The 17,848-nt window shown below is 30.5% G+C and overlaps 1 protein-coding gene across 6 annotated transcripts in view; it reads left to right on the top strand.

The window, feature by feature from the left end:
• The window catches only part of LOC107453215 (cyclin-dependent kinase-like 4), a 138,009-nt gene that overhangs the window by 78,148 nt on the left and 42,013 nt on the right, over positions 1 to 17,848 (top strand). For 5 of the 6 annotated variants that reach the window (XM_071187465.2, XM_016069944.4, XM_016069943.4 and 2 more), the window contains 4 exons: positions 6,589 to 6,784; positions 10,458 to 10,579; positions 11,482 to 11,554; positions 14,206 to 14,296. In XM_071187465.2, the coding sequence (XP_071043566.1) occupies positions 6,614 to 6,784; positions 10,458 to 10,579; positions 11,482 to 11,554; positions 14,206 to 14,296 (457 nt within the window). In that variant the 5' untranslated portion in view covers positions 6,589 to 6,613. Of the gene's footprint in view, positions 1 to 419; positions 511 to 6,588; positions 6,785 to 10,457; positions 10,580 to 11,481; positions 11,555 to 14,205; positions 14,297 to 17,848 lie in introns of those variants that run through there. The other variant, XM_043052918.3, reaches the window with a different exon arrangement.

Raw genomic sequence — 17,848 nt, 5'->3', positions numbered from 1 at the left:
AGAGAAGGGGAGGAAACCTGTCTAATTGGTTTTTATGTTCTAAAACATTTGGGGAAAAAACGCAATTTATTACGATATAACAAATAAATTGACTTTTGAGTTTATAATTGAGGAGAGTTATCCATATGCATCTGATTTTATTCTCATTAATGTTTCATTAAAATAAGTTTAGCAAACTTGTTTTTTTACTCAAATATTAAAATGCTTTTCTTTTCGATTTGCCAGAGAATAAAAATTTATTTAAATTAATAAAATTTGCAGTGAGAGTATATATTTTAAGGGCGAGCCATAAGGAAAGTCCTTTAAAAAGTGTAATCGGAAATGGAAATATTTCTAAATATTGTAACGGGTAGTTTATTTGTAGCACTAGATGGCGCTACCCCTCTATCCCAAAAACGATATCAACAATCTTTCTGACTTAATATCTGAGATGGCGCAGGACGAGCTCTGTGAACCATCCTGGTTCCCCTTTCCCTACTCATTTGAGTAAAAACTTTCTAGTTCTTTTATGTTAGTTAGTATTATATTTTTTTTTTACTCTTTATTGTTAAATGTTTAATGTGATTTTATAATTAAAAATATTGAGCTCATAGTGATGATGTTTTTATTTCATCATCTTGCGTCTATTACAATATCGTGTTTGATATGTGTTCTGAAAAAGACCAAAACGAAACCAAAACGAAAAAAGTGGAATTTTGAATGTTGATAGAATATTTTGTGAAATTTTGCCCTTGTGGTTTTTGCTGTGCGTAAAAATTTTTATAAATTTTTTTCTCATTTATAGTCTACTGAACAAATTTGATATTTTAAATATATAAGCATTTTTTATTTTCATTTTTTCTGCATTTTAGTCTTGAGCCTCCTGGCTAGTTCAGGTCGAAAATAATCAAAATTTTGATTGGCGATAAGTCGTGCTAATAGTGGTCAGTAAGCGTTTGAAAATTCTGTTTTCATCCTGTACAGAAAATCAGTTAAAAATTTCAGCAATTATACTAGTAAAAAATTGGTCAAATTTTAATTGCAAGATTTTTTTTCCTTTTTTGTGGAGTAAGAGTTATTTATTCTTACGTTTAAATTCCAGGTTTGACTTTTTGTTAATGTTCTTTTAAACAAAATGTGTCTAATTTATATCCTGCAAATAAAAAATTAATTAATTTATCATTTACATACAACTATTATTATTCTTATTAAATTATACTATTATTATTTAATTATAATAGTATAGTATAATTCAAAAATAGTATAATTTGATAGTATTAGATTAGAATTTAATAATAAATACTATTATTAAATTCACTATTCATAGAAAAACACGTTTTGTGAAGAGCAAACACTAACACGCTTGCAACGTTAACGCTTGCATTTTTTCTGCATTTTAGTCTTGAGCCTCCTGGCTAGTTCAGGTCGAAAATAATCAAAATTTTGATTGGCGATAAGTCGTGCTAATAGTGGTCAGTAAGCGTTTGAAAATTCTGTTTTCATCCTGTACAGAAAATCAGTTAAAAATTTCAGCAATTATACTAGTAAAAAATTGGTCAAATTTTAATTGCAAGATTTTTTTTCCTTTTTTGTGGAGTAAGAGTTATTTATTCTTACGTTTAAATTCCAGGTTTCACTTTTTGTTAATGTTCTTTTAAACAAAATGTGTCTAATTTATATCCTGCAAATAAAAAAATTAATTAATTTATCATTTACATACAACTATTATTATTCTTATTAAATTATACTATTATTATTTAATTATAATAGTATAGTATAATTCAAAAATAGTATAATTTGATAGTATTAGATTAGAATTTAATAATAAATACTATTATTAAATTCACTATTCATAGAAAAACACGTTTTGTGAAGAGCAAACACTAACACGCTTGCAACGTTACGCCTGTGCTTCTAAACATTTTTGGTAAGGTGAGTAGCACTTTAAATATTGTGGGAATCTACAACCACCTCGGTAAATACCTAAACATCAAGTTTGCGTTCCTATTGTTCTTCGAAATCTCTAATAGTAGTAACAAAACTGAGACTCAGTTCGATTGTTCGAATAAGCATATTCCTGTCCTAATGTTAAAGATGCTGAACAAAAATTTCAAAATTGCAATTAAAGTGAACATTAAGAAATAACTTTTCTATATCATAAAAAACCTAGAATTTTTTTTCTACTTATGCAGACATAATAATTAGGTCTATGATTATTTTCATTTCTGTGAGAATTCGACTGAAGTCTATGTTTTTGTTGAAATGTTAAAAATTTTTAAAGCAATAAATTTAGCTTTCCCCTCCTTGAAATAGTGTCTAAATTTTCATTGTAATATATTTTTATTGCTTTTAATTCTAAAAATATATTTTATTAATTTGATTTGATATTAAAAACAATTTGATTGCTAACGTCACATTATATTAACTGTTGACCACGGTTCGGATATCATGCTTGGTAATGTTCTGAAGACAATCCTTACCTATCCTGAAAATAAGTGTCGAGCTATTACGATTTATATATAGAAAAGTAGATTTCGATACATCAATCGTTTAAACGCTTCTCAACTACCTATTAATTAATTTAAAAAGCGAACTTCTTTTAAGTGCAATTGGAACAATACACAGCCATAAAGAATTTTACTTTAGTATAAAAATTAAATAATTGCATTTTTCTAATTAATAATAGAAATATTTACATTAAATCTCTAAAATAGTTTCAGAATTAAGCATGACACTATCAACGAAATGACTTGTCGACGAAATGACTTGTCGACGAAATGGCCCTGTCGATGAAATGACCTTGTCGATGAAATGACTTTTCAACGAAATGACCTTGTCGACGAAATGACTTGCCGACGAAATGACCCTGTCGACGAAATGACTTGTCGACGAAATCACCCTGCCGATGAAATGGCCTGTCGACGAAACAACCCTGTCGAGGAAACGGCCTGTCGATGAAGTGGTGTCGATGAAATGGCCTGTCGATGAAGTGATTGTCGATTAAATGAACCAGATCCGCTCAAAATATATGTTTCAGCACATGTATTAAAAAAACGAACGCAGTTCAAATTATGTATTTCAGAGAATGGACATAGCGTAAAATGCTCATTTAAGAAAATGAACACAACTCAAAATGCATATTTAAGAAAATGGGAACAGCAAAAAATATACTTTCTCCTCATTTAACCTAAATTTAACAAATAAACGAGAAATTTTGTATTTACATTTCCTGACTTCTTTCAACAGTAAGTATAATCATTACAGGGCAAAGTCCCGGACTTTGGGATTGGGCTGGCTGGGTTTTCAAGTATCTCTTCACATTTAGAATACTAAACGATAAAGTATTTTTACAAATATGAATTTCTTCAACGTAAATTTAATATCACTATTATTAATTTATCGGAACTGAGACAATCATGTAAAAACAACTATTGAAAGTTTTTTTTGAAAAATAACTAAATTAAAAAATTTACTAAGTGATTAATGCAAATGAATGACAGTGCATCTCAAATTTATTAATTTATTCTTTAAAAAAAAATAATTTTCGTAAGAGATGTTAAACTTTTTGAGCTGTGTACATTTCATTAAAATGCATTTTGATCTATGTCTATTTTCTAAACTACGCACTTTGAGCTATGTCTATTTTCTAAAGTACGGATTTTAAACTAAGTCAAGAATAAAAAGCTCACCGACGAACTATTAATTTTTATTTTATTTTTGCTTATTTAATTTGTACATTTGTTGTTTTGATAAATTAAAGATATGTTTTAATGTATGTTTGCAATATGCAAAAAAGTACTTTTCCAGTTTTCAAAGAGAATTTTTTAGGGTGTGATTGAAATTAAACTTACCATCGACAGATCATCAATGAAAAGCATCATTAAAGTTTAAAATATACTCAGAATCTAAAAGAGAGCTCAAAATCCCTCATTAGACCAGATTTGTTTTTTAACGGAAATTATTTAATTGAACAATGAATATTTTCATTTCACAATAACTGCGAGTCAGTTCATCGTTGCTTCCAATAAAAAAATACACAAATTTAATAGCAGATTTTGATTGCTTCGCCTAATACTTACTTATTTACATGTTCAGTGCGCCAAAAATGATAAATAAATAAATTAATAGAAACTAAAAATAAATAAAAAACGGTTGATCAAATGATCGGATCTTCACTTTCTAAGACTCAATGGTTTGAGGGGATGACATCAAGTATGCTAATTAAGTACGGGGTGAACAATAATTTAAGTTACGATATCAAACGCAAAAACGAACTTTGAATAAACATATTTTTTTTAACGGAATCGGATTAATGATTCACAAAATATAGAGGATAACAGCAATTTGGGAAACATGATGAATCTGGTCAGGGGAGTGATCAAGTTTAAATCCCTTTATCTTAATTTATTTTTTTGCTTATTTCGACATATTTTGATAACTTTTTAAGCGAATTGAAATACTTTTGCTGATAATTATAAAAACCGTTTATCCAAAGGCAATTCCATACAAAAAATAGCTTTTTGTGCATGTTTATCATTTTCTATTATTTTATTTAATAATTGTAGAAACAAGTTTAAATTGTAAGGCTTGCAATTTTGTACATCATTTTAAAGAATGCAATTTTACGTAGGAAAATACAGTATTTGCTTGTAGTTGATCAATTAGTCTTTGTGAAATCAAATTTAGAAATAGTTTTTAAATTTTTAAAATTCGATTTCTCAGGAACTATTCGACCGATTTTACCCAAATTTTTGCATTTTCCATATAAAATTGCCATCTTTGAAATGATGCAAAAAATTTACCACCTTACAATATCTTTTTGACTGCTATTAAAATTATAAAAATATTAAATAATTATTAAAAATTATTTTTCCATTTCCTATTTTTAAGTATCATGTTTTACAAGTAGGTGCAAGAATTTTCTTAATTACGCAATTACTTTTATAGATATGATTTTAAAAAAAAGCGTTAACCCCTTGTAACGTAAAATTAACATCAAGTAGCTCAACTTTTCAACCGCTATCCTGACTTAGCTAATGGGACCATAATTTCCTAATTGCGGCTACCCCTACACTTTAATGGTCAAAAATTCCAATCCATCAAAAAAAAAGCGTTTTTTTCAGAGGAATTATGTTTATTATCTGATTCCGTAACTAGTATTTACATATTGGTCTCTTCTGCGCGATTCCGTAATAGATCAATTAACATATCTGAGGTTATTATTTTGAACCATTTCGCTTTAGTATGTTTGATTAAGTGTTATTCTCCTGGGTGATTTTTTTTCTCCTCTGTTGAACGAGCAAGACAGACCTTCTCACATAATCCGTGTAGAGAACTAAGTTAGGTAATTGGGCTTCAACTAATTTTATTTTTTAATCGCCAACCCAATTTTGGAGTTTACAACTACTAATGCTGAATTCCTAATTTTGAACCCAATCCAGATGACAAGGAAACTACTGGATCAAGTATTGGGAGAAATTTGCCTTCGCGAACGACTTTTTGATTCAATTTATCCGCATTTGTATTACATGGAGAGAGAAAATCACGAAAATCTGCCACAGTTAATCTGACGGAGAGGGGACTCTAAGCCATGATCCGTCCACCACTGAGGATATTTTACGTCAGCACTGTAGTCAGTGCGAGCCGGGTACGGAATTCGTAGCGATCAGCCATAGCTGGAATTCCAACCCGGTTCATCCCATCGGCAGACGAACGCTCCATCCTCTGAGCCACTACCTGAAATAATTCAAATTTTCCTACTTGCCTTTACATGATGCAAGTCAGGACAGAGAAGAAATTTTATTTTCAAAATATTAATCATACGGGCTCAGCCCTATAATCTGATACTCTCTTCTGAGTACGTTGCTGGTCAGACAGTAGTTGCGTAATGAAGCTGTATATTGATATACTAGAAATACTTCTGTGTGTGCGTGCACACGCAAATATTGTATCGTTTTTTTTTTTCAAATTTTTTGATCCGTACCCACAATATAATAGTAGAAGTTACGAGTGTAAAGTTTTATTCTCTGATTCGAGTTAAATTTTTGAGAATAAATTTAACTTTATGTTTGTGATTTAATTACCAGTCTGTAGAAGTTTGCATACTTAGTTTGCAACTTTAATTGGAAACAAACTTGTTTCTTGGAGATATCTTCTCCCACATCAAATTATTTGATGCAAAAAAAAATTCAATATTATGAAAATTGTACAAATGTAATGAAAAAATTGAGTACAATTTCCCTAGCCAAGCCAATAATCGAAAAACCGATGCGGGATACGAGCTACTAAATCTGCTATCGTTAAAAAGAAGAAAAAAACTAAAGGTACTTAGACTGTTTTCGATGAGATTTTGAATCTCTTTTTACTTTGCTTAAAAGAAATTTTTGTTCATCACTCCAAATGTAGGATTTAGGAATAGAGTTCATTTCAAGCGTCTTTTGTTTTTGTAATTTTAAGCTAATTTTTTACCCTTAAAAGAATTTTTATTTAAATTAGGTAATTTGTCTGCCAATTTCCAATTTTTAAAAGTGAAAACAATTAGGTACTGTTATTTCATAAATTGATTACAAAATAAAGATCTATGTTTTAGAGTTCTTCTTCTTCCAATAGAAAGGAACGTCGTCATCTTACTCCAATGATGGAAAAATATGAAAAACTAGCCAAGATTGGCGAAGGTTCCTATGGCGTTGTCTTCAAATGTAGAAATAGAGAAAATGGTCAAATAGTTGCTGTTAAAAAATATGTTGAGAGTGAAGACGATCCTCTTATTAAGAAGATCGCTTTGCGAGAAATTAGAATGTTAAAAGTAAGTGCTAATTATTTAATAAGAATATTAAAATATTTGAACCATTGTGAATTAGGATAAGAATATCTGAAGAACATAGAAGCCTTTTATAAAGTCTTTTTCTTTATCTGCACTTGAATTCTACTTTATTTTTCTTATAAAAAATACACTTCATCGCTGAGAAAAAATACCTTTCTAAAGCTTCGAACAATTCTTAAAACATATTCAGCGGTAGTCAGAATAACATCTCATATAGGGGAGAGTCGGGTAGCCCCGCCCACTTGAGGAGTATTGCTTATATTTCTGTATAATATTGAGTAATAATCAATATTTTTGTATGTTTCTATTGTTTTATCATCTAATTAAATAATGCAAAAGGAATAAACCAAAAAAAGAATAGTTTGACTTAAAAAAATAGAAATTTAAAAAAACATGTTTTTCAGCTCTTTTCAAAATGTGTCGGGTAACCCCGCCCAGTTACAAAAATTATGTTTTTTGACTGTTTTTTCAGGTGTAAATGAAAATGACCAATGTATTGACAATAGATAAACCTCATTTATCATTTTTATCACAAAATTATTTTATTTATTACATATTAATATACTTTTAGTGAATTCTATCATTTAATAACAATCATTTAATAAAAACAATATTTGTTGTTAAAAATGCATATAACATTCAAATTTGAAGCAATAAAATAATAATCTTTGCAACCGTACATTTATTGACGAAGTAAAATTGGGTGGTGATACCCGACATTCATGTGAGCGGGGCTACCCGAAATCCAATTTTTTGTAAATTTGTAATTACTCGAACAATTTTTCACATACAAACTTCCTTCTTCGTGCAAATTAAACTTAAGACTACATACTTTAATGCTGTAGGTATAGAAAAAATTACATTTTTAACATTATATATAACAGGGGGTCGTGTAAATGTTGCGACAAAAATCTAAGGCAGTTAGGGCACATTATCAGCATTAAAATCCCATAGGAACCCATGCCAGGTATATCGTCGTGCACCGCTAGGGGCGCTTACCGATTATGAACTATTTCTTTACGTACTTCTGATCATGTACTTTTATTTAACTAAACTATCATGATTTCATGTTTTTTTAATTAATATAGTCGTTGAAAAATTCTAGAAAATTACTTTCAAATAAGTTCAGTATTAACTGTTTTATCGTAAATTAAGATTTGTCAATCTTACTTAAACATTTGACACAAAATTTTTATTAAACTTATTTTTCAGATTTTTTACATTATTTTTTATTAATTTAGGTCAATAGAATTTTTTTATTTAGCATTTTAATTATTTAGGGTCATAAAACAGCATGAAACGCCAGTGTCATTTTTTGGGATAAAAATAAACTTTTTGCAAAACTCTCTTCTAAACAATAATTTTTCTATCATTCAGATCTAAGAGAACCATCACTGAAATTTCTTTAGTTCAAATATTTATAAATTTCTGAAATGAATAAAAAGAAAATTTTTAAAACTAGCTTTTTGGATTTTATATTTTAGTTCAAATATAATTCCAATAATCTAACAGATATTTTTAGTGATTATTAGACTTTTTTTAGTAATTAAAAAGTACGAAAGTATATTTTTGTTTATAATTAAAGCTCCGGAAAGAAATATTTTTATAAGAGACACCGATGTTCCATATAGCTCAGAGGGTTAATTATTAAACTAACTAACTTGATAGTCTCATCAATTCATTAAATTACGATAAAACAGTTAATAGAGAGCTTATATGAACATAATTTTTCGACAATAATTACAAGAAAGCATAATAAGAGCAGATACTTTTATTTAGCATTTAGTTAACTTAAAGTACCTGTTCAGAAGCACACGAAGAATTGTTGTTGTTAATTTACGTCGCACTAGAGCTGCACAATGGGCTATTAGCGGCGGTCTGGGAAAGATCCCTGAGGATGATCCGAAGACATGCCATCACAATTTTGATCCTCTGCTGAGAGGATGGCACACCCGCTTCGGTAGCCCGACGACCTGCAAGCGAAGTCGAGCACTTTACGGTAGAACAGTTTTAAGAGGACCAATACCGCACTCCCTCGGTCCGTACGCAGACTAATCCAAGTGGTCACCCACCCGCACACTGCCCACAGCCAGTGATGCTGCGGTCAGCGTGCTACACGAAGAAATAGTTCATAATAAGGAAGCGCCCCTATCGGTACATTACCGAGTATGGGTTATATTACCGGAAGACACTAACAGGCATGGGTTTCTATGCAATTTTAATCCGGATAATTTGCCCTAACTCCCTTAGATTTTTGTTACAACATTCAAGTGATCCCGTGTAATACATAATAATTTTAAACTCGTTCAATTCGACAAAAAACCGATGAAAATGTCTTGTAAAAAAAGTACTTGCTAGGAGAGAGAAACCGATTGCAGATTTGAAATCACCGTATGTGACTCATCGGTTTAAAAAAAATCTCAATACAACAAAAAAATTGTTCCCCAGTTTTTTAATTTATGCATTTCCAAAGCCTATCAACTTAAATAAACAGTATTGTTTAATATTATAAGTTCAGTATTTTCTATGAAGGCTGAAAGCAGACAAACGACTGTAATGGTAAAAAAATCTTTGATGGCTAAAGTGACCGCAAAGAGTCAAACATTCGCTAACTTTATTAAATCACGGGATTGATTAATTTGGTCGTTCCACTTCTACAGTCTTTATGGCATTATTGACGCTTTATTTATGATTTTTAGCTTTATTTAAATACAGAGTTTTCCTTTAAAACCGTTTTTAATATCTATTTTTACAATCCTCATCAAAAAAGAAAGAGAAAGTATGCACATTGGGAGTCGCATATTAATAATACACCGAGGGAAAAAAATAAGCCATCGAAATCTGACCAATCGCAGTAGAGAAAGGCAGATGAATTAAGCATCAAAACAGGTTAAATTGGAAGCTGAAACTTGAAGATATTTCTAATAATCCTCTTTCAACTTATTTCTGCTTCCTTATCAAACCTACCTTGTTTATTACTTGAGCTTTCCTGTACCGTGATTTATTAAATTTCTAAAACGTTTTTACTTTTTCCTCAGTTAAATATTAATATTTGATCCCCGATGTGTATGTGTTTTTATTTTCATTTTTGAAAAGGATTCTAGAAATACATATTAAGGTAGACCTTTGCAGAACAGTCCGTATTACACAAATTATACCTTTTCTTAATTTGAATACAGTTTTTAGTATGTGAATCTAGTACATTTCGGAACTCAACATGACAGTTCTAGACTTTTTTGTAGAAAGTGTTCTCGAACTAGGAACTCTTTGCTTACTTAATTGACTTTTAATAGATTAAAACGTTTTGTAATCTTAGTTTAATTTTCGATTAATTTAATTGTCTTGATCGATATAGTATTTTTATCATGATCGGAGAATGCTAATAATTCATGATATATCGTGATATTTGTTTAATGTGACTAATTATCATTATTTTTACATTGTTCAATGTTTTCGTCACCCACACAAAGTGATCTTCTCACGATGATATTGAATTGGTAATTGGCAAGTATTTTTCGTGGACTTTCCCCCCTATTCATTCTATTAATTTTTTGTAAGTTGTTAAGATAAAAGCAATGTTGGAAAAGTCTATTAACAAATTGTGCACCTTTTATGAATGCAATTTTCAAGTAAATGTTTTCTTTCTTCTTTTCAGCAATTAAAGCACCCTAACCTTGTTAATTTAATTGAAGTCTTCCGAAGAAAAAGAAAACTTCATTTAGTTTTTGAATACTGTGAACATACTGTATTGGATATTTTAGAAAAACATCCTAAAGGGTATGAACTCTTAGCTTGTTAACAAATGCTTCTTTGTATGGGAATAAACTGTGTTTATATTTTCTATGAGAAATTTGCTAAGAATCGATTTCAATTTTTGCACATATTCAATCTATTGCTGTTTGAAAAGTTATAACTCAAAAATAGTTAGTTGCTGTCATGCTCGATTTCATTCAAATTAACACCTTGAGAAAAATGAAAAACACTTTAAAATAAGAAAAGCGGATTTTGTAGAGCGGATATTGATGTTTTTGTAATTGAATAAAATGTGACATATTAGAACCACTTTTGTGTAGCAAATTAAAGACACCACTGCTTTAGTTTCGCAATTATATTATTATATCCGTTGTTGAACAAGCGACCCAGTTTTGGGTTTACGACTACTAATGTTCAACTCGGTTGCCTTGTAATTTTGAACCAATCCAGAAGACAAGGAAACTCCCGGATCAGTACCCCCAGAGGTTTTGATTTGTTATGGGAACATGAAGGACTTTGCGACTCGACAGCTTTAACGTGTATCAGTCACCATTTACTACACGGGGTGTCTTCGGCCGGCTGGGATCGAACCCACGAACTCTTGGACATGAGCCCAATGCCCTACTAACCAGGTTACCCCAGCCTAGTTTCGTAATTAGAATTGTTTTTAGTTGTTATCAGTTTGATTGTTTTAAATTCTTTTTAAGCAATTTATTTGACTCTTGGACTCTTTTGAATTACATGCCTTCAATTGTATTCTTTGAAATGTGGAGTGCTATTTTTAAATCTTTCTTTTAATTCAAAAGAAAACACTTGTTCTCCAATATATATTTTTTTAAATTATATTAGTTCATTGATACTTTATAAAGATGTGAAATCCACTTTCAAAATGATGTCTAAATTGATCTTTTCCTCTTTATTTCCAGAGTTCCAGATAATTTAACCAAAAGAATAGTTTGGCAGACTCTACAAGCCGTAAATTTCTGCCATGAGCATAATGTAAGTCATATTTCTATCATTAGCATAATGTAAGTCCTATAAACTGTCTTGCAAAAACTTGTTTAATCATTTCATTTGAAATTTATCTTTCCCATTTTATGAAACATAATATCAATATTTTATTAAATATTTAATCATTAAATATTAAAATCCGAATAATTGAAAATTTTAATTTCATTTATTTTAAACTAAACGAATACGAAAGCATACATTTTTTGTTGAATTTTTAAACTACACACTCAATATTTATTATATGAATATATAAGTTGATTAGAGTCTTTGTTGAATCCAATACAGTTTTGTAATTGACTTAGTTTAGAGCATACGGTTTTGTGTATTTTTGCTTTATTTGAGTTATGTTTTATTAAGCAGGAATTTTATTATCACTTATTTAAACTTTAATAAAAGGTATTTAGGTACATTTGCATTGATTTTATTAAATTTCTTATTAAATTCTATCAAAAATCAATTGGTTTCCGTTTCATTGAGAAATTTGCTAAAAAATGCAGTATTTAGTACAGTAATAACAATGCAAAGGCTATGAAGCGTAAATTATGTTAAGTAGAAAAAGAGAGCTGGATCTAAAATGTAGTTGCTGGTATGACGAAAATGATTCATGTGCTTTTTACTAACTAGATGACTATACTTGACTAGGTGACTATACTTAAAAAAGGATAAAATAATAATAACTCAGCAACTGTCAATTCATTTACACAGTTTCTGAAAGCGAAGCGTTATAGAGAGGCTAATCGTAACTGTCACTCCTTGTCTGTTTGGTAGACCTATGGAGTATCAGAGAAATTTGGTATCATTTAACAAAAACCCGGATGTCGCGATTAACTCTTTCATCCTGTTGCACGATAATGTTAGACCAAGGAACATATAATATGAGACATATACATTCTTTGGTTAAACTATACACAATCAGAGCAATAAAGAAACTCCCTCAAATTCGAATGGGAAAAGTCCTGATCCATCTATCCTATAGTCCAGATCTGTTCTCTACATCTACAAAAAAGTACTTCAAGGACATCAGTTTAAATTGGACTATGAAATCAAGTTGTATAAGCCAATGGTTTTCAACGAACATTATATTGGGTAACTAGAAGTAGTTCTGTGACCGGGATAGTCTGGTTGACAGGGCGCTAGACTCCGGTTCACGTTCGAATCCATCAGGCCGAAGACTCCTTATGTAGTAAGTTGGTAACTGATGCACGTTAAATCTATAGGGTCACAAAATCCCTTATGTTCCCATATCAAATTATACATCTGGGGGTACTGAATTGGAGATTCATCGTTCTCTGATTTAAGTCAAAAGTACGATCTGTGGATGAATGAATGGATGCATGAATAAGTCCGCCCTATAAGTGGGTTGGGTGTATGGGTGTAGCAGAAGTCGAATTCTTGGCCGTAGATGACTCATCTGGAAAGCAAGAGCAATCACACCACTTGCCTTAACGGCCTACGATAACAATAACTGAAGTAGTTCTAAGTTTCCTTAAATAAAACGTGTGAAATTGCCTGTAACTAGATATTTATTGACTGTACCTAATAATTGTATTATCAAATCATTTTTCAAAAAAATAATTCAAATAATAATTTGTATTATCAAGCTACCAAATACGCAAATAATAATAATAATAATGCATTATTGCAACTTTATCCATATGTGTATTTGTAAATAATATGCAGCGCAAAATTAACAGTTGCTACCACCATTCCTTTTTAATCGCAATGCACCCTATTGTGCATTTTGTTATTATTATCTGAAATATGAAAATATTATGAATGTTTTATAATATTCGGAAAATTTGCTTTATTTTAAACTTGCTCCTTAAAGTTTTTCTTAATTTTATAAATAAACCTTGTAATGTTAGAATAAACTTTGTGATGTTTAAAAATGAACCTTGTAATGTACTTCAAAATAAATAAATGCCTTACATTATTAATATCAACAGTTTTCTAAATCGTTTAGAATTTTGTATTTTTAAAAAGTGGCCGCTGTTGAAAATTCTACAACTGGTCTCTGGCCAGAAGCAAAATGTCCTAATTTTGTCTTGTTTCAAACTTCCTGAATCTGTTTTATTTCAAGCTTGTTTCTTAAAATAATTTTTCTTAATTTTCGAAATAAACCTGGTAATGTTTAGAAATGAACCTTGTAATGTACTATAAAAGAAATGCCCTACATTATTAATAGCAACAGTTTTTTTTAATCGTTTAAATTTCCAATTTTTTTAAAAAGTGACCATATGTTTTAAAAAGTGACCGTATGTTTCAAAAAGTGACCACTGTTAAAAAAGCTACAATTGGCCACTGGCGTGAAGCAAAATTTCCTAATTTTGTCCAATAAACCAATACAACTCTCAATATTCATAATCTTAAAGCGTAATAGATGAACTTTCAAAAGCAGAATTGATATACGCCCTCTGCATATATACTTACTGCAAAAATATACCAAAATTTCTCTTTAATATTCCCGAAAAAATTCAGATCACCAATTAATCTACTTTATAAATGATAAAATGTTTAAAGAATTAAACTTTATTTGCTAAAACGCCATGAAATATGATTTTATAACACTTTATAATTTCAGAAAACATTTTTGAGGTTTCGTGATTCAATTTTTAAAACTGTTTTTATTTCATTTTTAGTGTATTCATAGAGATGTAAAACCAGAAAATATTTTAATAACTAAAGATGGAATTGTGAAACTATGTGATTTTGGGTTTGCTAGAACATTAAGTAAGTAACCTCATCTTTTTAAAATCGTAATAAAAATGTGTTTGTAAACTTGATATTACTTGATATATTACTTGATTGCTTAAAAAACATGAAGATGATAAAGTCGATATGTTTCGAGCTCTCAAAAATAGGCACTCATTCTTAAAACGAGTCAAACTAGAATGAAGAAAACAAAAGTGATTCGAAACAGCTACCAACGAAAATCGAAAATAAAATTAAGAAACGAAACTAGAAAAACCGAAGTAGCCAAGAGTGTAAAAGAAAATGAAAAATAAATAAAGATAAAAAAGACAAAGAAGAAAAGCAGTGCGTGTTTTTTTTAAAGTTTATGTTATCAAGTATATCTTCCTGCTTCAGTTTCTTGGGTTTATTCATACTGTCTTAATAAGTTCTCAGATTTGACAAAACATCGGATTCAATGTTCGATTCTATTTTTAATCTTCTAATATCCTAACTGAATGTAACAGTTTAAGTAAATTTTATTCCCCAAATAAGCACACCGGCAAAAAATTAGCCATCATTAGAGAAATTATAAAAACATAATTTAATAACGTTCAATACCGCCTATGGATTTGATAACCGCCTGGATTCGGTTAGGAAGTGAGCCACAAGGTTTTGCAGGTACGTCGAATTCAGTTTAAGCCACTCTCTGAAGATCTGATCACGCAAATCCGCCAAATTGCGAGGATTCTGATTTCAGCGTTTAACCCGTTGTTCCAACATATTCCACAAATTTTCAATGGGGTTCAAGTCAGATGATTTTGCAGGCCAGTCGTTATGTAATTGAGTGTCTGAGAGTTCATAAGACCAGTGACATATTCTTCCTGCCAGGAGAACTTTGTTGTTGTCATCTTGAAATATAGGGGTATCGACAACATACTCTTCATGAAGATGTTGACTGAAAGGCAACAGCTGATCATCCAGAATGTTCAAATAAACATGTTGGTTCATGTTAGTGGCCATCTCAGTGAGGGGGCCCAATCCATAATAAGACAAACATCCCCAAAACGTGGCAGACCCAACTCCGGCTTGAACCTGACCTTGCACACAGCCAGGATGAAATACTTCATCTGGTTTTCAGTGCACTCGACGACGTGCGTCATTTGAATAAAAGGAAAAACGTAATTCGTCAGACCATATTACATTCCACCAGTCGGCAACTGCCCACGTTCATTCACTTCTAGTCCACTGAAGTCACGCAGCTTTATGTGCCTGTGTGAGCAATGGCCTCCTAAGAGGTGTTCGACTCCAAATGTTTATTACAATTCCCGTCGCAATGTTCTCTTACTTACAGGTAGGGATGAACCTTCATTCACTAACTGAAGCAATTCCTGTCTGGTTTGGAAGCGTTTTTGATTCACAAGTCGTGAAAAACTTCTCCGGTCTCTTTCATGCAGGACCTTTTTCCTACCACAATTCCGACGTTTTCTTTTGTGACCACGTGTATTACACCACTGCTTGTAGACACGTTGAACAGTTCGCATCGAAACACCAACAAATCCAGCAAACTTCATTCACCGTATGACCATGGGCACGGCCAAACACAATTGCCCCTTTTTGCCACTCTGTCAAATCCTAACATTTACCCATATTTACACACAACTTCCACTCAAAACAAAAATATCTTACTGATAGCTACTTGTTTTTGATCACGTTGAGGCAGTGCGCTCGCAGTTGAGCACGTCACTTAACCACTGAGTCATCTAGCGAAACCTAACGATTCATCGGTGCTTGCGCACTAGGGTGACTAATTTTTTGTCCGGTGAGCTTATTAATTGATTGGGGAGTTTAACTCGTTAAGTTTAGCATACATCAATAAATTCTTTTTTTTTTTTGCCTTCTAAAAAACTAAAAGGTTATTGCAGATTTGGAAGAAACTAGGTAGGCCAATACTCAGACCGCATAGATGATATTTGAAATGGTCAAACATTTAGCATTGTGACCGTTATAAAAATCTTATTTTGAGAAAAAAAATGCGTTTGAATTTCCAGAGGGCCTATTTCTGTCAAGCGTATACCAATGTTGTAGCAGCAGATGCATTTTAATCAATATACTATACATTTTGTCGAAATTTTTATAATATTTTATTAAAAAATATTATTTCCCTTTGAGCCCATCTACGGTTCTCCAAAAATTGATTTTTGAAGCACTAGATTTATTTAGCTGTGCACTTGCGCCATGACGAAGTTGTGGGCATTTTTACTTTAATTTTTAACATTTTGTGTGCTGCGATTATAAAATATTATTTAATGTTGATTTATTATCTCCAAAAGTAAATCTATTCGAAATTATAGACCACTAAACTTCATCAGATTAAAATAAATTATTCACGCTATAGCGCATTAGTAGATGAGAAATGAGAGTTCTACGCCAGGGATCTGAGGGGATCCGAAGGATCTGTAGGGGGCGTGGTCGAATGCGGGATCCGTAAGGGCTCGGAGGGGGAGGGGGGAGGAGTCGCACTATAGTTGAAGGTGTTTTTTCATAATTAATTTTTTAATCTTTATTTTGTAATTAAATCTTTTTAATTGCTACTTTTTATTTAATTTTTAAACTATTACTTTTTAATTTAATTCTTAATTATTACTTTTTATTAAATTTTTAATTACTGATTAATTTTTAATTACTGATACTGATTACTTTTTCATAATTTTTTTTTAAATCTTTATTTTTAAATTTTTTTTTTTAATTAATTTTTTAGATTTTGTAATTATTTTTCCAATCTTTATTTTATAATTAAATCTCTTTAATAATAACTTTTCATTTAATTTTTTAATTATTACTTTTCATTTAATTTTTTTATTACTACTTCTTAATTTAATTTTTAATTATTACTTTTTATTTAATTTTCAATTATTACTTTTTAATTATTTTCTTAATCATTATTTTTAAACTATTTTTTAATAAGTTTTTAAATAATTTTTTGGATTTTGTAATTATTTTTTTATCTTTATTTTTTAATTATTTTTTTTTCTGATACGAATGATACTTGAAAAAGGGCACAAAAATGAAACCCGATGTCATACAATCAGGATTGAACATGAATCAGGCTTTATTAATAATCAATCTGTAAGATGAAACATGAAGGTAATCTTGCAAGATAAAACTTGAAAGTAATTTTACAAGATAAGACATTTCTCCGTAGGGTGGAGTGATGTCATTTCTTCGAGTCAATCAAAACAGGAATACGTGATGTCATACAATCAGGATTTAACATGAATATGAAGTGCGCGTATTCAAGATAGAGCATGCATCACTTCTGTGTGGTCTAGAAAGACGAAGTACATTGAAATGTTTCGCTTACAATGACATTGTTAAAAAATTTTATAATACAGTTAAAAACAAAACGCTTCATCCTGTCACACAAAATAATTTGTTAAACTTTGTAACTGCTCATTTCTTAGAACCAATTGATCTTGCTGAAATACTTCAAACCGCAAGAAATGATTTTTGTACTAGTTCAGATTAAATAAATATGTTATTATTTTCCTTTATATCTCTATGTGATTCATGCATTATTTTTCACAAACTATAAATAGAACCAACCCTAAT

This window comes from Parasteatoda tepidariorum, chromosome 11 (assembly GCF_982258835.1).
Source record: "Parasteatoda tepidariorum strain Cologne lab strain chromosome 11, Ptep-v5.0, whole genome shotgun sequence".
In the NCBI taxonomy this organism is placed as follows: domain Eukaryota; kingdom Metazoa; phylum Arthropoda; class Arachnida; order Araneae; family Theridiidae; genus Parasteatoda; species Parasteatoda tepidariorum.
This window is presented reverse-complemented; position numbering and strand designations above follow the sequence as displayed.